We start from the raw sequence: 27,670 nt of genomic DNA, 5'->3' as shown, positions 1-27,670 counted from the left end.
ATTCTGATGTCAACATTTTCCCTCACCCTCTGGGCCTTGTCCAGGTCCCACACCCTTATGCTGGCTCTGATTGGTTTTTTAGAGCAAAAAAAAGAGCAAAATAGAAGAACAAAAATAAGGCAGCCCCTACCTTACACTGAGGTGATGGGAGTTACAAAGATCTCTCTGTTGAATAGATCTTAGAACAGAACATTTCTCCCATAGAGAACTAGTGTTAAGGGGATGGTTCTCACAGTCCTCAGAAGCCTAATTAACTCATAATGTTCTGGAAATAGCATTAGTAACAATATATCTCAATACAGTTAAAATTTATTGAGCCCCTTCTCTGGAGCTGTAACTGTGGAAAGTGTTGGAAGTTTCAGGAGCTGTGAATGACTTCCTCTGACTCAGGAAACTTGTCCGCTTTGTGATGATTCGGATACTTTGGGGCACTAGCCCCTCATCTTGGCCACAGAAAGGTGTGTGTCAGTGCCTGGGACAGACTGACCTTCCTTCCTCTTGTTCCCTGTTCTCACCCTCCTATTTGCAGCGGCTCCTTCAACTGAGTGTAACCACTAGCCTTTAGGTTCCTGCCAAGAAGAAAATTCAGGAGTTTGGCTTACCCAATACACTGGAGTTGAAGCCTTGAATTTGACTGTGTGCCCATGATAAAGTCACATAGCATCTCTGAAACTAAGGAATAAACCACAGCCTCCTTGGTTACTTCTCAAGGTTCTTGGGGAATATTAAATTATACGTATGTCTTTTGCATTACATAATGCAAAAAACTGCTGATCCTCATTGAGTTGATTAGCTGGAGGGGCCTTAGAAGATCCCTTATTACCCCCTCTATGTCATGCCGTCTTTTAAGCATTTCAAATATATTAAATCATTTAATCTGAAGAGTAGCCCCATGGGGTAGGTACTATTATATCCTCATTTCACACGAGGAACAGAGAAATTAAGTGACTTGTCCAGGGTCACATAGTCAGTGGCAGAGCTGAGAATAAAGGCAGCAGTCAGGCTCCAGAGCCTTGTTACTCACCAAACCAAGCCGCCTTCTGTGTGCTTCATTAAAACCATCTGTATACTCTTCTGGGGCACCGACCAGAATTACAATTGCTTACCTTTGTGATAAATAAGCTACTGGAAGGCAGACTGTAGCTCATTCACACACACACACACACACACACACACAATTTGCGCAGTGCCTGCCATGTGGTTGGAGCTCAGTAAACATTTTTTGAATGAATAAATGAATAAATGTCCTCTAGGGAGATATACAGGAAGTCTGATACTTGTACATCCACTGTGTTCTTCCTTCATCTTTTCTTGGCTAACTATGCTCATTTCCTTCAACCATGTCCAATAGGAGATAGTTTGGCATTTCTCACTGTCCTTGTTGCCCGCCTTTGTACTTTCTCAACTTCAACAATGACCCATCTAAAGTAAATGGCTAGGGTGTGAACATTGTACTTGGAGAAGAGTCTGACCAGTGCTGGGTCCAATATTCCTCTCCCTTCCTGTCCCCACATTATATGCTCCATATCCATAACTCAGGAGCCCACTCCTGCCCATGAACTATTTGTATGCCAGGAACTATTTGTAGGGCAGGTTCTTGACAATGAAACCAAGTATCCAAGGTGACTCTTAGGCCTTTACTAGTGGACTACGCAGGTTAGAGGAATCCATTAAACTCTTCCCTCCCTTCTCTTCCCCTCCTCCCCTGCCCCACCCATTTCCTTCCCTTCTTTTGTTGGAGTAAAGAGGTTCCCTAAGGTCTGAAATGGAAGGAAACAGGTTATGGTTGGTGAGGGCTTTGGTGCAGGAAACTGCATCTTCCAATCTGGAATCCAGAGAATTTGTCAGTTTTGTTTCATGTTAGTTACAGTTAGTTTTCTTGTAAGAAAAAACGGTATCGGCATCGCTGGCCTCACACGTTAGACTACTTAAGGGGATGGTGGGACAAGATGCTCGAATTTGGACAAGTTTTGAAAAATTCTGTATTAAAATGGACAAAAATGTTTGCAGAGTGTCTGTGGGGCTCCTGACATTGGGCAAATGCAGACCCTGGTTCCTATCAGATTAAAACACGGACGAAAAGCGAGATTATTAGATACGCTGGCCATCAAACGTCTTGTGTAATACATTGTCTATTTCCGCCAGGGTTGTCATGTTTAGTTCTTTTGGTTAGAGATTCCTTTGGAGAACCACGTGCCCCACTGGACACTCGGAGCTCTGTTCGCCGAGCCGAGGTTAGCGCCTCGGGCCCGACGCAGTTATTCCCCTGCGGGTCCGCGATCCCCGTGCTGGAGGGCGGAGCCACGCCGCGGGAGCGCGCGCCCGAGGCGTCGTCGGCGGGTGCAAGCGGAGGACGGAGGGCAGCCCGGGAGCGCGCGAGGCCTCACGCACGCGCGCCCACACGCCTGCCCTCGCTCCCGGGAAGTCTCGCGATACCTTCGCCGGCTGCTCCCGCTGCGGGTGGCTCTGGCTGTTGCTGTGGTTGCCGGAGTTGCTTGCTGCTGCGGCGGCGGCGGCGGCGGCGGCGGTGCTGGTGGTATCGGCCCTGGGGCGGATGTTGACATTGTGTTGTTGTTATTGCTGACGGTAATGGCGGCGACGGCGACGGCCGGGACCCCATCTCCCGTGTAGTCGGAGCGGAGACAGCCCAGAGCCAACTCCGCGGCCTCGGAGCCCGCGGCCGCGACTCCCCTCCGCCTCCGCCGCCTCGCCAGCCCGGACCCCAACCCCAGCCCCTGGCGTCAGGTCCCTTAGGGCCGGGGGCCTCGGAGGCTCAGGATGGCGGATTTCGACGAGATCTATGAGGAGGAGGAGGACGAGGAGCGGGCCCTGGAGGAGCAGCTGCTCAAGTACTCTCCGGACCCGGTGGTGGTCCGCGGCTCCGGTCACGTCACCGTGTAAGGCCCGGCGGAGGGCGAGGGGGAGCGCGGGCGGCGCAGGGCGGGCCGGGCCGGGCGCCCCGCGCCTCGGGAGCCCTCTTTCCCCGCAGTCCGTCCCGTGTCGGGGGCCTTCGGGAAAGTCGGCGACCAGGAAGTGAGAACTTGCTGTGTTTTCATTTGTTTCGGTGTCGGAAGGGGGTCGACCCTGCGCGTCCTCCCCACACACCTTTCAGGAGGCCCTCCGGGCCTGCAGCGAGGCGACGGGTCCCAGCCGCCGAGGGTTTTCTGCAGGGTCTGCCCTGCGGGGCTCCCCCGCCGCCGCTCCGGGAGGGAAAGACGCGTCTTGGGGAGGTCCCTCCCCCTTGTTTTGTTTCATCGAGGGAACCTGTGGTTCTCGCTCCCGCTCGGGGCCTTTGAGTCTAGTGACAGATGGCTCCGAGGACCGATCCGGGCCGTGTGCGACCCCGGTGACCATCGGGAATGGCTTTCGGCTCACTGTCACGGGGTCTGTATTTCACGCACACCCGCAGGTCTTCCCAGTTGCTTGCAGAGTCAATTTCTGCGGAACCAATGCAAGTTCCTGTAATGGTATAGAATGAAAATGTATAGCTCAACGTAGGTTTTGAGACATGCAGCGCGATATATGTCTACAACTGATTGTGGTTTTTTTTTTTTTTAAATCTACGTGGTGGACACACTGCGCAGGGTACTGAGGGTTCTTTGTAATCGAAGCCCCTCCTTGGCGTATGAACGATGGGATGACTTCGTGGTTCCATGAGGGTGCCTGTAAGTCTGATTAACATAATTTACAAGTCCAGATATCTAAACGAGAAGCAACGAGAGCCTCCTGAAAGGTCCTGACTAATAAAGGAATGTGAGGGTTTCAACCAAATAATGAGCTGTCCGGAAGCAGGAAGTTCTGTAACGTTTCTCCAAAAGTCCAGAGTTTTGTACAACTTGGACTGTTTCTACTCTTCTTCATTTTAGAGCTCTTGTTTAAGTCCTAGATCAGACTTACATGCTTGTGAGATATCGCCACAGTTCACGTTTTTAGTAAAATAAAAGGACCAGCAAACGGAGACTGTGAACAGTTTTCATTATATTTGGGGTTAGGGTGAGTGGGATGTGCAGCGAATAGCTTTTAGTGAAACAGGAAGACTTCTCATATGAGATTGTCATCAAACTCCTTGCATTTTTCAGTCCATGGTACGACCAGCCATATTGTTGTTTGGGTATGCTTATATAATGTTTCGATTTTTTTTTTTTTATTTTTATTTTTATTTTTTTTATACATATTTTTTATTTATTTATTTTTTTTTTGTTGTTGAGAGCCCACTGGCCCATGTGGGAATCGAACCCGCAGCCTTCGGAGTTAGGAGCACGGAGCTCTAACCGCCTGCACCACCGGGCCGGCCCTGTTTCGATTTCTTTAGCACCTGTTAGTTTATATTCAGGTGACTTAACAGGTTAAAACCACTGCATAATCGCTGTCTCAGCGCCATGAAAAGACAATGGAATTTATCACCACAATAACAGTCATTCAGTGTTTTAACTGTCATCACCAGCAGAATTAAGAATTATAACCAAATATCATGGATAGTAAGTCTTTCTTTAACATATTTCACAGACTGTTTTAGTCTCATAGCCTGCCATTTAATTTTTAATTTGACTCTTAGGACAGTTTTACATTATTTTAAACCTAAGGAGTATATGGGTGCTTAAAGGGATTTGCAAACTTTTTCATGCTATCTGCCCACCCTTCCCCCTACATTCCTCATGTCAAAGGAAAGCTGGCAAGATTTTATTTAAAAAGGTGTACCTATAGTTGTAATGTTTCCTCCGTTTAAGGAAGAGAAAAGCTAAGCACATTGTTAGGTAAATGGAAAATATAATAGGCAAAGGGTTCAGAACCAAATCGATGATCAGTAAATACGATTGTAGTTGACTACTTGGAGAGGTTAACAGGCTGGGAGAGAATTATTAGTGGTTCTCAATCTTAGCTACCCAGTAGAATTACCTGGGTAATTCTTTAAAACATATCCCTGCCTTTGCCCCAGACCAAGCCAATTGAATGCCAAGTATCTGAGTGAGAGTCTCAGGCATGGATAGTTTTTTCCCCCTTTTCTTTATTAAAGTTTATTGGGGCGACAATGTTAGTAAAGTTACATAGGTTTCAAGTGTACAATTCTATAATATGGATAGTTTTTTTAAAAAGTCCCTCTAGTGATTGTTTTGTGTAGCCAGGATTGCAAACCACTATTCCAGAGTAGTATGAGGAGGAACTATATGCCACCAGTTAATAGTATTCCTTTCTATTTTGAGAGTTAATATTTCTGTGATTTCTCTCAACCAGTTACTTCTCTTCCTGTTACCTTGGTTCTAGGCTCTGGGCTGAAATCTAGTCTGCCACTTCTTGGGTAAATTATTTATCTATGTCTCTTCAGTTAAGATAGGGATGGTTATAGTCCCTAACTTTTTCTTTTTTTTTTAAAGATTTTTTTTTATTGGGGAAGGGGAACAGGACTTTAAGGGGAACAGGACTTTAAGGGGAACAGGACTTTAAGGGGAACAGGACTTTATTGGGGAACAGTGTGTACTTCCAGGACTTTTTCCAAGTCAAGTTGTTGTCCTTTCAGTCTTAGTTGTGGAAGGCGCAGCTCAGCTCCAGCTCCAGTTGCTGTTTTCTAGTTGCAGGGGGCGCAGCCCACCATCCCTTGTGGAGTTGAGAAATCGAACTGGCAACCTTGTGGTTGAGAGGATGCGCTCCAACCAACTGAGCCATTCGGGGGCTCAGCGGCAGCTCAGCTCAAGGTGCCGTGTTCAATCTTAGTTGCAGGGGGCAGAGCCCACCATCCCTTGCGGGACTCAAGGAGTCGAACCGGCAACCTTGTGGTTGAGAGCCCACTGGCCCATGTGGGAATCAAACCAGCAGCCTTCGGAGTTAGGAGCAAGATCCTCTAACCACCTGAGCCACCGGGCTGGCCCCCAGTCCCTAACTTTTAAGATTATTAAATGAGACAGTTATGCAAAGAATTCATCACATTGTGTGGTACTATGCTGAATAAATACTACCTTTTATTCATTATCCTCCACACAGGCAGTGTTCGACTTTGAGAAACGCAGGTGTAAAGCACAGTACTAAGAAATCTGACCTGCCATTCTCAAACCTAACAGTGATTCACTTCAGTCTTATTTTTTCCATTTCTAAACAATTTGTCTGATCTTAAATTACTGTGTGAAGTATTTCAATGAGAATTAATCATCTTTCTGCATTGAAAACCTAAGCCTGTTTTGTGGTGACATAGATAAGTATAGTAATAGTATTACAAAACTTTTTTTGCATGACTGTCATGCATACTTCACAGGCATGCTATACCAATGGGTAGCCCAGTTAGCACCTATAAAGGTTTTTGAAATTAGTGCTTACACTTTTCTTGTCTCTAAATATAAATGGGAAGAGTTGTTAAAAGTTATAGTAAGACTGATTAAGCTTATCACTGCTTCTGGGTCCCCCCTCCTTTTTCTTTTTCTTTTTCTTTTCTTTTCTTTTCTTTTTTTACTAAGATGTTCAGAGCAGTCTTCCCCTACCAGTTTGAAAGTAAATGATAGTGTAAACTGAACCATCTGTAATCCAGATCAGTCTGAAAAGTTATAGATCCATCTATATGTGTTTTTCATAGATTTCAGTTTTGAGTAGACCTTTCTACTCTCCCCAACTACTGTAATATGTCTTATTACAGTATTATTTTTATTTTAGGAATAATTCTCATGTGACATGATTTGGCATGTCATTATAGTGTCATTATAGTGAAAAAGTATGTTACTTTCCATTTTCTACTATACAGACAGGTCTTGGTTAGTTTGGGGGCATAATCAGACTTTTGGGACATAAATATGTAAAAGGTATAATCTGTCTAAACAAAGTCTCATGTAGTTTTTAATACAAATATTTTCATATTGACCCTAACTCAGACTTATGCTTCCATCATGATCACTATTCTTTATTCACATTTTTCTGGATGAGTATAATAATTTTCTTTATTGTTAGCTTTGCATGTAGCGATATGGAACAAGATGGCAACTGTAATGGAGAAATCTTGTGCAGGAGCGTATTTTGAGAAAAAGTGATATTTGAAGGAAGAAAGGGAAATAATAAGTTCCTTTTATTGCATAATATTTATGTACATGTGATTTAAAAGACTTGAGCTCACGCTCCAATTATAAGTACGTTTCCTGTTTATGTGTGTGTGGCAGGAGAGGGTTCTCATTTTATTATGTAATGAAGATGAGGAATAAAGTGATGAACTTATTAGGTAGTATTGGCCAGATTGGTGGTTTAAAATTATGGAGTTCTTTACCCCTCTAAATTTGTACAAAATGTAATGATCATTTGTTGAAGACTTTGATTTTTCATAATGATGATAGTACTGAAGGATGTGAATTGAAAAATTAGAATTTGAAACTCATTTTAGGCCAGTATTCCCTAGCTAATTGATCATTATAACTGACTCTATTTGCTCCTGTCTTCATTCCCTTCTATCTCAGAATCAAATTTGGGGCTTTCCTAAATCATGCATTATTTTTGACTTCTAACTGAAGCCCTGTCATAGAGCTAAGTTATTTTACTGATGTTTATTTCTAATTTTCTTTTCTAATTTCATTAAATTATCATGTCTTTATGCCTTCACTTTCTTCTGAGGCATAATCTTCCAAATAGTGCCACAAATAATTCCTTGTTCTTCAGCATCAGTTTTCATCAGTGGCTGTGGGGACGTCACTTTGTCTTCATCTGAGGTATGTTGTGGAAAACTGAAAAGTTTAGAAATGTGACTTGAAATGAAAAGAATTTGGAAACTGCTTTGGGGAACAATAGGATCTTTACATAGGAGACATCACAAGAGCCTCTTTCTTAGTATTTATTGAACTTTCTAATGCTAGAGTCAATAAATAATTGTCTGTCTTGAAGTGTATCAGTATTTCAAGACTGCTACAATATGTGGTTAGCAGCAAGAGAAAGCATGATTTGCTCAAATAACAGAATCCTTGCAATTAAACAGTTTTTAACTTTATAACTTCCACCTTCTCCCCTCTATGCAGCATAATATGTGACATGTTATGTTTTTGAAAGATTAACCTTTTTGTTTTGAGATTTTTTGAGACCTTATTGATATCTTTCTGTAATTTACTTTTAAATTTTTATTAAATTTATTGGGGTGACATTGGTTAGTAAAATCATATAGGTTTTAAGTGTACATTTCTATATTACATCATCTATATATTGCATTGTGTATTCGCTGCCCAGAGTAGGTATTTCTACATAAGCCTGTAAAATTCTTTGAGGGCAGGGATTGTGCTTATTGGTCTTCATTTCTCCACTACTTAATATGCTGTCTAGAATATTATAGGTCCTGAAATATTCTCTAAATAAATGAGGTAATTGCATACATTTTTGGATCTTGTCAGAATTGCCAAAGGAATAACTTTCTTCCCTTTCTGTACCTCCTAAAGAAGGCAAATAATACTTTACAGTTGAATTTACAAAATCACATTCAAAAGGTAAATGGATCCTCTTTTTTTTTAAACAAAGTTTGGTAATTATGAGGAAATTGTATATTAAGGTAGATATTTTTCCCCCAGAGATTTTTCTTAGTCCTTATAATTTGAAATGAAATTACTTTGATTTATAATATAGCGTTGAACATATCTTTGATAATACAAAGAAAAAACTGCCGAACATTTTAATTAGACCAACTACCAAAACTCTTCAATGGGTAAACTTTCTTGAAGAAATGAGAGATAGGATAGTAAACTGAAATTTCAAAATTTTACTGTATTTGAATTTGAAATTTGCATGGTGTTTCAGTCCAAACAGTTTCAGTGTTGGATTTTTGCCTACCAATAGATGTGAAATTAACTAGTACTTAAAATTTTATGTGCCTAGTTGAGTGGAATACAGGGACTCAGCAAAAAGAAGTAAATTATATGAAATTACTTATGATGGTTAATAATCAAGTATTATTCTAAGTAACAATATTACTCTGAAGAATAATTTTAATATGAGAACTGCTCTTCAATTCCAAACTGAGTTTGTATTCCTAGCAGGTTAAAGGACAGGATATTAAACCAACGATATACTCAGAAGGGACTCCTTTAAGTCTCTGTAGTATCTGTGTTTGGTAAAGCTTTCTAATCTATAAAGCTAAGATTTCATTCTCAATAAAATTAAGCTTTAAATATAACAAGTGGCAATGGATGCTCTTAGGTTTACTTCTCTGGTATCTTCTGTGTAAGATTTTTTTTTTTGGTGAGTTTTCATAATTTGTTTCAGAATCCATTTTAAAAATCAGATCTTAATACCAGTGTTTCCGTGTTCATACAGTCTAGTTTAATCCCAATGCAAAGTTTCTTAAACTTGCCTGATTATCAGCATTATGAGGGCACTTTAAAAAATACACATTTTAGGTTCTCACCCTAGACATCCCCAATCAAAATATTTAGAGGAACAGCTTAGAAATTTTTATTAATAAGAGCTCAGGTGATTCTCATCAGACATTTTTGGAAAGCAATGGATGGTACTGTGGAAAGAGTGTGGTCTTTGATGTCAAGCAGATTGGTTTCAATTTTCATATACTTCCTAACTGTAACCATTAGCTTTTCTGAACTTCAGTTTCCTCATCTGCAACAGGGATAATATCTATCTCAGAGATTTAGGTGTGAGAGTCAGAAGTAATTTATCTAATGATCTAGAACCATAGAAGGCATTCAGCAAATTATTACTTATATTTTGATGTTTATTCATGAACATTTTTTGGTTAATCTTTTACCATTTTCTTGGAAATCAGTCTAACAAGTGACATATGCTTTCCTGTTTTAAAACAAGATCCTGAGCATAAATCAGAATTATCTGATTGAGTAGAGGAAACATTTAATCAAAAGTAGATATTATCAGGTCGGTACACAGTGATTTTCTTAGAGGATGTTAAGATATTTTGGGGTTTTAAGGACTTTCTCTAAATGTCTCTTTCAAATTGCATGTGTGGGCTTGTACTTTCTGTTTACCTTTTTTTCTTTATCTAACTGATCAGCTTTAGGTTGGAAATGAGACAAGTAACCTTATTAGAACTAGTATGTATAAAGTAAGAGAAGTTGGTTCTGAATGTTGGATTTAGATGCTTGAATTTTATTAGGTGGGTTTTAAGATATTTGTTTCATCAGAGTATTTCTTTTTTGCTCAATCCTTCATTATCAGCATTATTGAGGTTTTCTGATAAGTAATTTAATACCTAATTATTAAATTTTGTGGTAGGTATTATGTGATGCTCTGGGTATATAGTTCTGAATGAAACACACATAGCTCCTCTGCACTCATGGAGCTTATAGCTAATACACAAATTACGTCTTAGAAAATTGCTGTGAAGGAGATCAGTAGAGTGCTGTGATTGAAAATAATGTGATTAAGGTGAACCTCTCTGAAGAGGTAACATTTAAAAAGGGTGGAAGAGTCCTGTGAAGAGCACCCCAGGTCTGGAGAACAGCAAAATAAGCTTGGTTTGCCCCAGAAATGAAAGGCTACTTGGTATTGTGGCTAGTCTGTAGTGAACAAAGGGGATAGTGCCTTGAAATGAGGTTGGTGAGCTCAGTAAAAGGGGGGCCAGAAAAGATTATGGAGGAATTAGGCTGAAACTGGGGAGAGTAGTTAGTAGGCTATTGGAACACTCTAGATGAGAGATGATAATGGCCTGATCGAGGGTGATGGTCTTTAGATAAAGGAGGTATTACAGTCCTGGCTATAAGCCATCAAGTTTCACAACTTTCCTATGAAATATGGAAATCTATGGAAAAACATAGTAATGTCCACTTTCGCCATCTCATTCCTCAGTTGTGGTTTTGTTTGTTTGTTTTACTTTTGTTTTTGTTTTGGCCTTGTGGAGGGTGAGGTCAAAGAAGTGTGTCTGCCCTTACTGTTGACTGGAGCCTGTCTTGATGACATACCTGCATTTCCTGTTCTGCTGCCACAAGGCAGCTAGTGTGCCAAGAGAACTGCATGTGCCAGAAGTGGACAGGGGCTTTCCCACTAGATCGTCGATTTTGAAGTGAGGACCTTTGCAAAGTGGTATCCTTTACTTACAAGATGTATGGTGTTTGACAGTGATCTCTTCATTAGATTTGAGGAAAAGATGGTGTTTTTTACATGGTTACACTTAAAACTGAATTAAATTGAATACACAAGGGCTAAAATTTTCTCACAAAGTCCTGGAAAAAAGATTTTTTTCTTAAGCTTTACCATCCTACCATCTAGTCAGTGAAGTTTATTTAGGGTAGAGTTGGTTGGATTTTGAGGTAACCTCCCTTTGTTTTTTTGATAAGAAGTGAATGTGTGTGTATTTAATTTTACAAGCATATACATACATGCTTCCTGCAAGAGCTCCTTGTTTATTGTCTTTGACCTTGCATTGTAGTTACAGTGGAGTCCTTGGTTAGTCGAGTGAAGGAGTTCCTATGTGCCCAGGCTTCTCTGCCCTTTCTCAATTATTCAATTATAAGTGTTACTTGAAATTGCTGTTTTTTTTAGTCTATACTATAATAAACCAGTTCAACAATTTAGTATTTTTTTAAACGAACATAATGTTCATAAGATTTATATAAGTTTGAAGAATATTTTAAAATATGTATAAATTAGATATGCAAACTTTTAAAAAAAAATCTGGTACAGATAGTTTAAAGTAGTTGTGTTAGAGTTGAATTCCTGTATCATCAGAAGTTAATACTGTAAAGTTTAATCAGCATATTTACATAACTTCACTGTTTTACCATATATGTAATTATTTGTTAATAATTAAAAATATAATTTTAATAATTGAAAACCAGTAAAATTCTAATGCTAGAATATTATAGAACTGTGTATAGTGATCAGGTGTAGGATAGTGTGAATGTAATACGTGATTGAAATAATTAAGTCTTTAATTTCAAGTGTTTATAAATGAGATTGTACTTTCACAGAGCCAGATGAACCTAAACGTTCAGATTTTGGTCACATGGTTTAAATTTTTAGACTTATTCTGAGACTCATTTATATATATATATATATATATATATATATATATCTCCTAATGCAGGGGTTCTGTTATCTTCTGGGAAAACAGTACACTTTTGATTCCAGCCCTTCCTCTTTGAGCCACATTGATATTCAGATGTATATTAAGGCAGCCAGATTCATTTAAAATGTGATTTGTATGCATTAAAAATTTTAAATCCTATAGTTGTAACTTCAACTTCCCAAATAGTTAAAAAGCTTATTCTACTAAGCTCATAGTTCAACATGAGGAAATAAGTGCTGTTGCCATCTGTGTAACCCATGTGTTCAGTGTGAATTTGAAATTTCTAGTTCATATGTTCATAGGTCTTGTGATATCTATAGGAAAACAACATTTTGTGAGTCTATAGATTTGTACAGGTTGAGTGTCTCAGAATCCAAAATATCCACAAATGTATTCGTAATCTTCCCCCCAAATCAGCTCAACTGCAGCCTTCCTGTGCTCCATGTATGGCAGACCTGGCATCCTACTTGCTTAGTTTAAAAAATATTTACCACATCCTTGATACCCCTCTCGCTTTCACTGGATTCAGTCTATCAAGAAATGAATCCATCCAATTAGCCCTCAAATACCCTATATTCAAAGCATCTCCACTGTTGGTGTGAGTTGTTATCTCTCTTGTGCCTCACACTTAATGCTTTTCTTCTCCCTCCTTCCACCTTTTCTTAACTTTTATAAGTACATCTGCCACAGTGATCCTTTTAAAACATAAATCAGGTCATCTCTCTATTCTGTATCAAGCCTCCCTTAAAGCGCCCCATTTTCAGAGTTCAAGTCCCTTTTAATGGCCTGCAAGACCCTACCTGACCTGTCACATCATTACTTCTCTGACTGCTTTTCTCCTATTCCTTCCCTTGTCCCTGGCTTAGGGTTTCTACACTGGTGGGTTCCACTTCTTGCCAGATATCCAAATGGCTATCTCCTACACATTCTTCAAATCTTTTGCAATTATCTTTTTTATCAGTCCTACCCTCCGCTCTATTTAAAATTAAATTCATCTACCTACCCTTTATTCTGTGCTACCTTTTTCTTATTTTAATAGTGTTTCCTCTGTCAGAACATGAGATGTGGCAGACTTGATAAAGGGCACACACTTGACAACCTTCTTTTGCAAAGAGAAAAACTATCAAACTTTTTTGACAAGAATAAAGTTTTAAAGCTTTCTTCCTATTTTACAGCAGTTGTCCCATCTATAAAATGTGAACCTAGTAGACCATGTTAAATTTTTTTTTTCTTAAAAACTTTGGGACAGTATTTGACCTTTGGGCCAAATATGACCCTGAGAAGCCTGTTGTCTTATCTGAGGCATATAAAACCAGAAGGAAGATTTGCTTTCTGAAGATAACATACCTAGTTGTTGTCTGAACCAGGATTAGAATTCAGGCATTGTTTCTCCATTGTGTTGCTCTTCTATCTTCACCACAGTAACTTCTTTGTGCTTTCCAACCTTTGTCTTACTTAGCCTAATGCTTGCCCATATTAGCTACGAACTCTTTAAAATTGCCTGGCTTTTCTGAACCCAGCAGCCCTCTGTGTGCCCTGTTTCCTCTATACCACCCCCTGACCTTGAAGGGGATGGTAAAAAGTTGGAAAAATCTTTGACAGTTAACATTAGCCAATTTGATCATTGGCTATTCTATTTGCTGTATTGTCTGAAGATATTTAGAAGTCATTGAGATCTAGACATTCTCTAATTTATCACGTTATCCATAGTGGATATTAAATGATAATATTGCCCACTTTATTAGAAGGATTATAACCATAATAAAAACACAGCAGACATTTATGTTGTTTTGTAATAATAAAAGCAGTTACACAACATACAGAGTTTATGTTTTATGTATGTGAACTCGTTTAATGAGTTTGGTCAGTTATTATCCCTGGTGTATGAATTAGAGAACTGAGGCTCAGAAAAGGTAACTAAGTTAACTCAAAGCGACACATCTGGTAAATGGTAGAGTTAAGATTACATTCCAGCCAGTCTGGCTCCAGAATCTGCTTGCTTAATTGATTCTTTTGTTTTATTGAACCAAAACAACAAAGTTATTGTTCTCTGTAGTATTCATCAACACAAACATTTAGAACAAAATTCTATATATTTTGGGATTGTAGGCACAAATGTGAAAAGCTTAAAAACAGATTTTTTTCCAGCTTCATATGAGAATGTTAACATTTGTTTTGTATTATTTTTAATTATAATTTCTGTTTGATGGAAAATGTTTCTTTCCTTCAATTCTCAAATATTTTCTCAATTTAGAAGTTGCTGGTTCAAGGAGATAAACATTTTCTACCTTACAGAGAAAGTTATTAGAAGCATTGCCCTGTAGGAGAAATTGCCCTGGGCTTCGGTTCAAGAGAGTAAGTCTCTCGCCTCAATCCTGCATATTAAATAGCCATGAGCCCCAACTTACTTGCCCCTTATGCATCAATTTCTTTATCTATAAAATGAAATGTTTGGACTAAGGACCCTTTATAGCTCTCAGATTGTGAGATTCTACTGTTGTGGAATTAGAATTTTTTTCTCTTTAATTTCTAATTTTTTAAAATAATACTGAATATATATTTCAACATACTTTAAAGTCCTTAAACATATACTCAGAAATATACTTTAAAACTAGTAAAATTGTCTTGAAACCTATACATGTCAATTGTGCATGTATTTCCTTAGTATGACTTAAAAATAAAAACAAAACCCCTTTAATTATCTGTTTTTTCTTCAGGTTTAATCCTTTTCCTAACTATAATAAAAAACATAAAGATTATTAAAAAATTGGGAAGTAGCACTTCCAGTGAAGCAGAAAATAAACCATCTATAATCACTAAGAGGCAGCGGTCATTTAATACTTTGGTGTATTTATTCCTAGTCCTTACTAAAATTTTTTTTCTAGAAATCTTTTGTTTAGTTTAAAATAGTAACGTATGTTATAGAAATTTTGGAAAACATGAAAATATAAAAAATGAATTATGACCCATAATCTTATTGCCTAGGATTAACCACTATTAATGTTTTGATGGCTTTTTTTTTCTGTTTTTCTGTGTGTATGTAAATATTTTTTTAAAAAACTGAGACTCTATTCATAAAGTATTTTGTATTCTACATTTTCCATTTAGCATATTGGGAATACATGCCAGTATCATTATGGGTTCTTAAAAAAGCATGAAAGGAGGCTCTGTTAGATTTTTTAGAACAGAACCAGCCAGGGGTCCTTAAGCAGTAGAAGTTGATTGTGAGAATGCATGGAGACTTAGGAAGACAGGACACTTTGCCATGGTACAGCCAAGCTGCAAGGAGACTGGAATATTATTGTTTTGGATATGGTGCAGCTCTGATGATGACATTTTTCTGAGCAGCATGTGTCCTTTGCTCCCTGGTCAAGTGGTTGGTCACAGTGACTTATCTACTTTCAGTTCCAGCTTCTGCTTTTGCAAGGTGAACTGGCAGACTGCTTTCCCCCTCTATCTCGTAGTTTCTGCTTACTATTGGCTGCACACTTACTCACTTCTACTTATTTATGGCTTTATTGTATCTGGCTGCAAGCTTATTCACTCCTACTTATTTATGGCTTTACTGTAGCTCGGCTTTAGTTTAAGCTTCATGTTACCAACTATTGTCTCTTACTTTCAGGTACCTCAAGAAAGAGGGTCAGATTGAGTTAGTTAATACTGTCCAAGTGGGGTAGAGCTGTTGGGCCCTGCCGTCCCATCTGTTGTTAGCCAGCCCAGGAATTAGCTGTTCTTAAAACAGATGCCCATTGGTGGTTTAATTTTCCAGAGCATAGGGAGCTGCTAGTAAGTCAGTCAAAGTTATAGTTATTCTTTAGTGCACATGGTTTTGAGCTGTGTAGTATTCTTTCAAATTGATATATTATGATTAATATAACTGTAGGATTTCTATTGTTTTAAAATTTTCACTGTTAAAAATAGTGCTGCAACTCAGAAGCAAGGAAAATAATCACAGAACAAAACAAGTTGAAGTAGTCAGATTCTTGGAGTTCTGTATTTAAAAGGCACGATTCACCATGAGTTCAAAATATATTTTAATTCAAAATAACAATGCATTAGTGAATTCTAAGAGACATTAATATGAGGAGATACAAGGAACAGAGAATAATTAAAAATGGATGTAAAAAGGACTGGGGATAACATGCACTTGGACTGTGGAAAAAGTTGAAATGCGTTCAGGAAAACTGGCTCACTGAACCCCAAATTCCCTGTTTACTTAGGATAAGTTATCTAGTTAATACCAAATAAAAGATTCAAATAGAAAAAAATGACAATGATGCATATTATAAAAGACTTTTATTTACTTAGCAACTACTTACTATATCTATTGAAAAATAGATCCTATTTTAAGAAACAACAAATGAAATGAAATATCTTTAATATTCCCTTACCAAAATCATACCGCAGAATACTTGATCATTCATTAATATATCTGTGCCACTGCAATTATTTTCTTCTGATACATTTCTAGAAGTAGAATTACTAGGTTAAAGGTATGAATATTTTTTTGAAAGACTCTACATGCTATTGAATTGTATGCTTGAACACTATCATTTTGTAAGTTTTCTTTACACTTGAGATAATGGTATACATACTGTTTTGTATTTTCTTTTTACTTAACAGTATGGTATATGTACTTTCCATGTCATTAGTTTGCGAACTGCATTTTTAATAGTTGTCTAATAGTCTGTTATACGGAGATAATATAATTTACTTAACATTCATGTTATTTTGTTTACTTTGCTATTGTTCAGGGAACTTGTGTATGCATACACTTTTATCCACATTTCAGATTACTTTTTAGGCTAGATTTCTAAAATAGAAATTACTGTGATAAAGGTATAAATATTTTTAATGCCAAATTGACTTTTATAATGGTTGTAATAATTTATAGTTTCTCTGACAGTGCACATTTCCATCTTAAGACCTTCTTCCCAACATAAAAGGCTTTTTTAGTTTTATTTTACTTCTTAATCTTTGTAGATAACTGAATTAAGATACCACCCACCTTGAATCATATCTTTTAAAATTAAGTGCTACTTCCAGCCTTTTGGATTAATGATGTTAGGTTACTAGGTTGGAAGGGAGTTGAGCTTCCTTGCTCTTTTCAAGCCTATCACATCATGATTTTATAAGATGAAATTGGGCCTTTCCATACTGTCCAGGACCATTTGTACTTTAACTTAGAATAAAGTAAGTTATTGTTACCATATTTAAAAACTTTAAACTTGAAGGAGCATAATGGATAAAAGGAGTAATTTATAATGCTGTGAAGTTCAGATGAAACATATATCTCATTTTCATTGCTAACCTCTTGCCAAACTTTAAAAAAACAAAACAAAAACCCCCCAAATGAAACACTAAGGTAGGATCAAAGCTAGTAACTTATGTCACATCAAAACCATTAAAGGTAATACGAGTATTTTGTAGTTAATATTAACAAATATGAAGTGTGGCTTTTCTTATCCATTTAATAAAATAAGATGGTCTTAGTAAAACTTGATCTGACAGTATTGCTTTGGTTGGCCTAGAATTAAAAAAAAAGGCTTTGGCAGAAATGAAACACATAGCAAAGGAGGAATTTGCAGTTGCCTGTGCTATATAAGAGCTTCCTCACTCTGATTCTCAAGCCCTTTGCTAAGAGTCCTTTGCTAAGAGCAAGCCTGTCTTAGGAAGGAGAACTGTGCTGAAAAGAACTGTTTTGAGAGTAAAGAAATGTAGATTAAAGCCTGGATTGTAGTAGTTTGAATAATACAGTAACTGTAGAGGACTCTTTCAAGACATTTGATGAGGAAGGAAAAGAGGTAGATGCCCTCATATATTTGAGGGAGAAGAAAATAGGGGCTTAGATTCTTAGGCGTGGTAGACTTCTGTGGATTTGTAGGATTTGTATATATATGGAGCCAGAAGAGAGGGAGAAATACAGTGGATGCAGAGGAGACTGGAGGAGAGGCAACCAGGAGTAAATAAATGGTTAGCTTGGGGACGCTTACTTCCATTAAGAAAGATGGTAAAGATATTAACGATACCGGTAAATTGAAAAATGAAAGGGAGAGAAGGCAAAGCAGTTTATGTTCAGTAGTCTTTTTTTTCTCTGGTTAGAGTTAAGGACAATGGTCATCTGCAAAAATTGTGGGTTATGAGGATAAGATTGAACACAGAGAGAGGAGCAACAACTGGAGTATGGAAAAGGGAACTGATTAGGAATAAATGAAAATTATGTTGATCTAACTGACCTTAGATAATATAGTTGTAATAGATATGTGATTTTTCTGTCGTAGTTCTAGGCACTGGGAATTGAAATGAAGAAAGTAAACTTTTCAATTGAATCGGATTGACAAGAGACACTAAAGATGCGGGAAAGGCAGCATGTTTGTTGGGGAGTAGTCCAAATGATTGTGTAGTTCTGGCAGATAAGGAAGTGGAGTCAGGGAGCTGATACCGAGTGGAAAGCAAGGAAGAATGATAAGCTGTAGGTTACAACCAGAGGTGAAAACACCAATTTGGTAAGGGTGAGAGAAATGAAATGATTGATGCTAGTGGTAAGAAGTGAATTTTACAGTTCAGAATTTAAGAGGCAATACAGTTCCAAGTGATGAAAATATCCAGACTATTTTATAGTGAATGGATTGCTGAATTAAACAGAGGTGAATTTTCTCAGAATTGATGAGCTCAGGTAACCAGTTAGGTTCTGGTGCTGAATGTTTAACTGGGATGAAGGAAGACGAGAGTCATGATGAAGAAAAAAAACTGACATGGATGCCTGTGTCCTTAGAGAGTGTGAAGTGTGCAGAACAGGTGACGTAACAGACGTGAGAGTGCGATCCTAAGAAAGACGTGGTGTCTGGGCACGTGGAATTTGGGAGGGTCCCCAGTATTTCCAGAATTGACAAGAATGGCTCACTGTGCCTGTGCAAACAATGTGTTTTGTACCGACTGCCTGCCTGCCTTTGGAAGTCTGGTATTTTGGTACATGCTAAGTAGAGGGTGCATACGTGACCTTCGGTCACTGAGTGATGAGCTTTCCTGCAGGACAACATTGTATGTGTTTTGTCAAAACTAGTCGCTGGAGGAATTAAGCAAATCCTGTGTGTCTTCACTGAGAACAGACTCTTGCAAATTTGTTTCTGGTTTCCTCTGGACTTCACCCTGTGTGCCTTTTCCTTTTGTTGCTTTTGCTGTAGTATATTTAGCTGTGAGTACAACTACATGCTGAATCCTATGAGTCCTCCTAGTGAATCATGGAACTTGAGCTCGATCTTGTGGTCGTCCAACACAGAGTGGGTGACCTGGAAGGCTGCAAATGACAGTTAGGACTTGGAACAATGTGGTATAACCAGAGAGCATGGGCGTCAGAGGAAGAGAGCAATGGTGTGGATATTGGCAATCAGGAGTTAGTGAAATTAGACATTATTTTCCTGGTTTGTAAATTGATTAATTTATTCAGCAAATGTTTATTAAGTATTTATCAGACATTGGGTTAGACATTTGGGCTATGGTATCTTAGCGTATGGTATCTTAATAAAAATTAAGATGCCATACGTACTCATTGTTTATCGGGGTGGGGAGTTAGCTTGTTAACATAATTAGATAGGATATAGTATAATCAGATATAACAAGGACTGTACAAGAGAGAAAATAGTCAGGTATTGTGGGAACATGGGAGATGGACTCCAGGCCATGAGCTATAATTGAGAAGTTCTAAGGAAAGAGTGTCATTTCAAAAAGAATTTTGGTTAAAGTGAAGAAAAAAAATCATAAGGGCAATATCAGGAGGAATCCAGGTAGCAGATCAACAGATTAAGGGATCCAAAGTTAAATATTAAAAGGAATTTGGAAGGGGAAGGATCTATCGGGAAGAGGAGATTGTAAATTGGATGCAGATGGGAGTGCAGGGGAACAGACCGGATTGGCTTACACTTTGAGGGATGGCTATAGATGGTAGGAATGAGGTGACAGTGGAGTGAGAGTAGGTGAGATATGAGTAAAACAAGTGTATTTCAAGATGCCCTTTAGATTTAGGTGTAATGTTATAGTCCCTCTGCAAAGATTTACCAGGTACATTACATGACCTTTCAAAATTATCTCAAATTATATAAAAGTAAACATTTGCCTTGTATATGCTTTCTTAAACAATTTTTTTTATTAAAAAGTGATATAAGGGGTGACCAGATGGCTCAGTCAGTTAGAGCGCGAGCTCTCAACAAGGTCACCGGTTCAATTCCCACGTGGGATGGTGGGCTGCGCCCCCTGCAACTAAGATCGAAAACGGTGACTGGACTTGGAGCTGAGCTGTGCCCACAACTAGATTGAAGGACAATGACTTAGAGCTGATGGGCCCTGGGAAAACACACTGTTCCCCAGTATTCCCCAATAAAATTAAAAAAAAAGTGATATAAGCCTTCTGTTGTAGGACCTTCTGATCATGACGTGTTATACAGAAGTTGATCAATAATTGTGATTGGAATGAATTTTCTGAAAATACTAGTAAACTTGTAAACTTGTAATAGGGAGAAATAAAATAGATTAAGTTTGCCATTCTTTGAAAATAGTTTATATCTTTTATCAATTCTAAAGCCATGAGTATTTTAACCATGATTCAAGAAAATTTCTCTTAAGTAGAGATGTAGATATACCACATGTCCACGTTTTCTTTCATACCGTCTAAAGGACTGGCGATTAGTAGGTATGGAGTAATAAAACAGTTGTTGGTAGCACTTTGCCAGTCCACATTCTTCTGCTTCTCCTTCCCCACTTTTGCCTACATTTTTCTTCTGCTTTTGTCGCTTTTATATGCCGAGGACACTTGTTGTAATTCATAGTCATTGCTTAGCTCCACCAGTTATATTCAAAGCTAGAGGGAAAAAGTCATTTATTAAAATAATATGCTTTAAAGTTAGTTTTTAAGGTATAGGTGGTAGCCCAAGTTAAATGAGCCTTTTTTTTCTTTTGTTGTTAATACAGTGCTAGTTAACATGCAACCTCTTATTTAAAAAAAAAATAAGACTGCCATTTCAAGGAAAACAACTTACAGCATTTGTTATCAATAATAAAATTCCAGCTTTCAAGTGAAAATTAGAATTTTGGAAAACTAGTATCTGCCATCGTGAACTTGAAGGTTCCCAATACTTAAAGACCTTTCTGATCGGTGGTCGGGGTCGGTGGTCATTTAATGACTGTGGTGAGTCCGATATCATAAAATGAAGTGTGTCAGCATTTGATAAATGTATGAAGTTAACAAAATCAGGTATGGGTAAAAAAATTCACTCAAAATGTAAGATATGTAAATGGATTTTAATTTAATAGAGTGTTAAAAGTTTATTGATATATTTTCAGTTACCTCCTTGCAAAACCATAAGAGACTACCACCTGTCAAATTTGGTATAGTATCAAAGAAAAATACAGACAATTTTCCAACTATGTATTTGGTGAGACCCAACCTCAACCAAAAGAGCAGATCACAACAGATTGAGAGCAGGAAGAGATGAGAGAATCCAGCAGGGACCCATGGTCAGACATTAAAGAGACATGTGAAAATGTAAAACAATACTTTTCTCATTAAAGTTTTTTGTTTTGAAAAGTAGTTATTTCTCATAAAAATGTCATTTTTGGTAGCATAAAAATGTCATTTTTGTTAGCAAATCATGTGCTCATGTATGAATAAATTTTTAAAATATTTTAGATATCTTAGTTCTAATGTCTAACCCAAAATATTAATAAATATAAAATCACATAAACTTAAGCCTCACTGAGGTCCTCAAGGATTTAAGAGAGCAAAGAGGTCCTGACGTCAAACATTTGAGCATCCCTGTAGCGTACTCCAAATGCGGGTGAGGAAAGGGTACCTGATTATCATGGCTCATTCTGCTTGTACTCATAAACTACTTGATCTTGAATATTAAATGTTTAGAGATTTTTAAAGGGAAAGCAAATTGCAGTTGGGGTTTAGGCCTGTGGGCTGGGGAGACTCCCAGGCGTTCAGTAGCAGCACCTTGACACTTCTTCCAGGGATTCTTAAGGGAAACCCAAGCGAGGGGGAATGGAAAAATCATCAGCACCAAGTTAGTGGCTGGTGGAAAAGCTAAGCACTCCCATCTCTAGTGTGAATCACGCCACTGATAACCTTTTTGGGACATCCTTTTGGGGGTGAGATAAAGGGAGAGGAAAAATTACTATCTGTTCCTCAGATACAGCTTAACAAAAAGTGTGACTGAAGAGGAACTGAGTGCCTAAAAAATGTCCTGGGAACTACCAGTTCTTACTTGGAAGAAGAACTCCCTACCAGCCGGACTTAAAAGGAGCCCTGAGCTGCAGGGACAGCAAGGCAGTGAACTGGTGTGCTGCTCCCTGGGCAAAGAAAGCATCAACCCTCAGCCACTCAGCCCATAAGGAAGTACCCAGGCTCGAAAGAAAGGAAATTAGGGTTTAACTCATAGTGGCCTGCTCCCTCCAACTTAGCATATTACCTGGCAAACTATAGATATTTGATAAAATAATTTAATCTGTTTTAAATATTTAATGGCTGGAGATGTAAGGGAAAGACATCTCTCTTTAGGAGACTTGGAGTTATCGGGTTGTTGCTTTTCTAAAACATTTCAAAGACTAGCTGGAAGGAGAGGGTTGTTAATGACAATAATAAACGTGATTGAAATAGAAACTATTGATTGGAGGAAATCTCTAGACCAAGGGAGATAATATAAAAGAAGGAAATTTATAATTGGGAAGGTTGACTCAATAAACATTTGTTGAATTGCATCTTTTCTGAGGCAAGTAGAGGAAAAGGAAGTACACTGGGTAGAGATATCAGTAAGCGCTTGGCAGGCACTTGACACCTCTTTCTAGTGGGAGGACCTTTAAGGTTGGAGGTGAGCAGAGGCTTTTCCGAGTGGTACCACAGAGGCAAAAATAGGCGTATCTCAGTTCCCCAATTTCAGGATGAGAATGACATGAATGCCAGAATGGTACTAGACAGTAACGATTGCCAGTTTAAGCTTAGTGTGAAAAGAACTTCGGCTTGGACCTGGGTAGTTATATTGTAATAGTTTTCATAAATAGTGTCTATTGTTTATATAGATAGATTAATGTTATTTCAGTGCTGCTTCTAAATAATAGATAAAAGTACTTAAGATGATGAAATGATTTCGGAGGCCATGACCCATGTGTAAGGAAGTCCAGATCATGATACAAATCACTCCCTGACCCACAGAAGTGTTTTATTTGACTTGCACAGTGTTTTCAAGCTGAAAAATTTTACATAGAATCTGTTTCCAGTTCCTTTTAGAAGAAGAAAATTATCTGATCTGTCAAAAGTGGGTGTGCGTTCTAGTTTGACAGTAATCAGCTGGATCTGACCCGTGACACCACACCACACACACACACACACGCACACACACGCACACACACACACACGAGACACCCTCCAGTTGGCCAGTCTCCACTATTTTATTGCCTTCACACAGCTCACCTCATTTATTTGACTTCTTTGTCCAACTCCACGGATGGTTGAATTAGAAATCCCAGACCTGACCAACTGTTTAATACAGAATATTTCAGGGCATCCCTCTTACCAGTAACAACTACCCAACCAGCCTGCAGTGTTGTATATTTAAGGGTTGCTAAGAGTTACACTTAAGGGTTCTCATCATAGGAAAAAAAATTCCAATATGTGAGGTGATGGATGTTAACCAAATTTATTGTAATCATTTCACAGTATATACATGTATCAAATCATTATGTTGTACACCTTAATACAGTGTTGTATCAATTATATCTCAGTAAAACTGGGAAACAATTTTGACTCCAGGATCCAACAGAAGTTGTATTTAAGCATCAATTTTTTTTTTCCTGTTACAATGAAATATATTGATCCATATCTTACCTTACAAATGGATCTTTTACTCCTGCATATTTTTGTAAGTCATGCATTGTAACATGCATTCCATTATACAACATTGAAAAATGTATTTGTTAATGTCCCTACCAATCTTTTTTTTTTTTATTAGTTTCAGGTGCACAAGACAAGGTAATACTTAGACGTTCATCATTTGTATCCCTCACACCGTGAACCCCCCTCCCCCATTCCCCCTTCCACTATCCCTTCGACATCACACCGAGCCATCACATTATATATATATATAAAATTATAGTTTAAGCATCAATTTTGATTTCCTGCTATTACCAGGGTGATCTGCTATTACCAATGTGTCTGAGTATTTTGTTCTTTCCAAATACCTTAGCCAAAGAAATAGTCACTTGCCCAGTCAGTCCTCATGATCTTTGGAGACATTTAAATGCTTAAAGATATTAAAATGCACTACATCAGTTTCATTTCTTTGGGGGTATAAAGAGCAAATGTCTTAGAACTTGAAAGCTTAAGAAGCCGGGCCAGCTATTGCTCCAGGCATTTTTTAGAATTCTCTGGCTGTAATAGCAGTGTGGATATGCTGATCTCAAGAAAGTGCTAACTAATCAATTTGCATTCTTAGACCTGTTACGGCTGTATTGAGTGTTAAGAAATGCTCTTGACCTAAAGAGTAATTAATAGAGATTTTAGCTTTCTTTTCCTTAGTTGGAAGAACTTTAGTAATTCTGACAAAATTGGACATTGTGTTGTTTTCCATTACATTAGTATTTGGCTCACAAAGATTGTCCCAAAGAAGTCATTCTCAGCCTCTTACATAAAAGTTTTGATGCAGCTGCTAGAATTGCTTTTTACGTTTCATAAATTGCTGATTATAGTGTTTTTGTGTCTTAGACTTTCATTATTCTGTATATGAAGTTGCACTCTATTAACTTGACCTTTGATTAAGTTACTTTCTAATTTGTTTTTTGCAACAATGACATGTAATAACATATTTTTCTTCTTTTTAAAATAGATTTGGACTGAGCAACAAATTTGAATCAGAATTCCCTTCTTCATTAACTGGAAAAGTGAGTGTTAATTATTTAGGTACTGTTTCTATGCCAGAAAACCAGTCTTTCCCTAACAAATTAGAAAAAAAATGCTAAATGACACATGTTCATTGACATTAGTATTTCACTGTTGTTATTTCTTAAATTTTTTCTGTAGGTAGCTCCTGAAGAATTTAAAGCCAGCATCAACAGAGTTAACAGTTGTCTTAAGAAGAACCTTCCTGTTAATGTACGTTGGCTGCTTTGTGGCTGCCTTTGTTGCTGCTGCACATTAGGCTGCAGTATGTGGCCAGTTATTTGCCTCAGTAAAAGAGTAAGTTGAATTACATGTTTTAATTTAAATTTAGAAGTAGACAAGCAGGTCTTGGCATTTACCTTTTTATTTTTTGTATTGAATGTGTCTCACTATCCTGAATACTGTACAAAACTGATCTGATCCAATAGAGGAGTGATTAAGTCAATTATGGTGTATCCACATTGTTTTATTAAATAGCCATCTAAAGTTATATTTATAATTTTTGTGTCATAGGAAATTACTTAGAGTAGAATACAGCTTTCTCTGAATACACATTGATGGTGGTATGGTATAGTGATCTAGAATGCTGGGTTCCAGGGTACCACTTATCTCTCTGACCTTATGCATGTTTCCTAATCTCTTTAAACTCTTGTTGACATATTTGTAAAATGGCAATAGCAATATTCACCTGCCTACTTGAATACGATTGTTGTAAGGATAAAATAAAAGTGTTTATAAAGCTCTGAGGTAAGTAGCTCAAAGTACGTTTCTAATAAATACTGGTTATTACTAATATGTAAGATAGTACCCATAGAAGAAATACAATAGTTACAGTGTTTATTTATAGTTGGTAAGATTATGGAGAGTTCTGTTTTCTTTTTTGTCTTTATTTGTATTGTGTGTTTCCTGTGATGAGTACATAGTGATTCTGTAATCATTTAGAGAAAGTGATCTAGAGTTGTAATTTTGATTGCTTATAATAAAAGAATTTCCAAGACGTTGGTAGAGATACGGAAAATTAGTATAGATTCGATATATTAACATTTCTGTTAAAGTTTTTAAAATTATCGTGATTTATATGCAAAAAAAAAAAGAAATACAGTTAAGTTAAAATTGAATGAGTGGTTTTGTGTGGCTATATTTCATTTTGTCATCAAATGACAGTAAATAAAGAAAAGCGAATGCTATTTGTCCTTCGATGTCTGTTATAAAATAAGAAGTATATCCCTACTGAAAATATTTTTTCACTAGTATGTTTTATTGATAGGAAGGAGATAATACCTTTGTAATAGAATTTTTTTGGTAATGTTTACTGTAATATTTGTAGTGTTTATTTTCCTCCAAGAATATTTCTTTTTCACCCCGATAGTTCGCACCAGGTCATCTTCAGGTCATAGAATGTTTTATTTTTAAATTACTGCTTGTTCCTGAGTCTGTAGTTGAGTTTGCAGCTCTTGTAGTTTAGATCCCCTTACTCCTTCCAACTTTTTGGGTGTTTCCATTGTTTAAACAACTGCTATGTCTCACTGATTGGTAATTTGCTGTCATTTAGCCTAAGGAATAGAGAGCTTTGTTATTCTAAAAACCTTTGTGATTTGGGTTCTTGTTTTTTTTTTTTTTTTTTGAGGTGTTTGAGATTCTGTTTCTTTTTTAAATGAGTAAATAAGATATTGCAATGTGTGCACAGTGTAGGATTTAGAAAACAAAGTAAATTTCCTATTCTTTTCCACACATTTTTAGCAATTTAAGATCTTTTTCAGATGCTTTCATTAAATTCTGTTTTATTTGAGACATAAGGTAGATTTATTTTTTTTTAGGTTTTCTTTCCATCTGTAGTTTCAGAAAGTACATTTCATTTAACATTGGGGTATTCAGTTTAAGGTGTCTCTTTGTAAGATGGAATGTTTATTTGATACATTTAACTTTATATGGATTGTACTACCTAGTGAGCATAAACCGAATGTTAATTATAACCTAAAAAAAAAAGTTGTGCATTTTCCTGTCTATATAAACTACTACGTAACCATGGAGACAGTGACACTTCATGTGTGTATGAAGAATATTAGAGGCCCTGAAAAAGGGGTGCTTTGTAAGATTGGGGCAGGATAATTGACAGCAGGGATTTGTAACCTTTTATTTGTCATAGACCCCTTCAGTGGTCTGGGGAATTCTATGAACCATTTCTTAAAATAATGTTTTATTTGTATTTTAAAAGGTTTAGTGTATTTTAAATGTATAAAATAAAATACATAAGATAATAAAGGAAACCAATTATAAAATATACAGTTATCAAAATACTAAAACCCCTCAAATATATGATTTATAAATGTTTATTAGTGCGTGAAAAATAGGAAAATAGAAAAACAATGTAGAAAATCAAAGTGTGGACTGAAGTCCACTCTCATCACTCCTATTCAACATTCTCCTGGAAGTCCTACCCAGTGAAAACACAGAGAAAAAGAAATAAGAGGTATGCAGATTAGAAACCAAGAAATAAAACTCACTGTTCCCAGACAACGTGGTTATTTACATAGAAAATCCCATGGAATCTACAGAAACATTCCTGGGATTGAATAAGTGAGTTTGAACAATTGGAAATAAAAAATACTTTTAAATATTATTAACAGCACCAAACACAAAGGAAGACATACATATAAAATATATGCATGATCTGTATGCTATGCAAAAAACTGATGAAAAAAATCAAAGAAGACCTAAGTAAATGGAGAGGTATGCCCTAACACATATGTTTTATGTGTTGTTTC

The 27,670-nt window shown here is 37.3% G+C and overlaps 1 protein-coding gene across 1 annotated transcript in view; it reads left to right on the top strand.

The window, feature by feature from the left end:
* Nucleotides 1-2,320: 2,320 nt before the first annotated feature.
* The window catches only part of CHIC2 (cysteine rich hydrophobic domain 2), a 48,768-nt gene continuing 23,418 nt past the window's right edge, over nucleotides 2,321-27,670 (top strand). The window contains exons 1-3 of the mRNA XM_081060509.1: nucleotides 2,321-2,897; nucleotides 24,853-24,907; nucleotides 25,047-25,202. Of these exons, the coding sequence (XP_080916635.1) occupies nucleotides 2,779-2,897; nucleotides 24,853-24,907; nucleotides 25,047-25,202 (330 nt within the window). The 5' untranslated portion in view covers nucleotides 2,321-2,778. The remainder of the gene's footprint in view (nucleotides 2,898-24,852; nucleotides 24,908-25,046; nucleotides 25,203-27,670) is intronic.

Source organism: Rhinolophus hipposideros, assembly GCF_964194185.1.
Source record: "Rhinolophus hipposideros genome assembly, chromosome: 1".
NCBI lineage: Eukaryota > Metazoa > Chordata > Mammalia > Chiroptera > Rhinolophidae > Rhinolophus > Rhinolophus hipposideros.
This window is presented reverse-complemented; position numbering and strand designations above follow the sequence as displayed.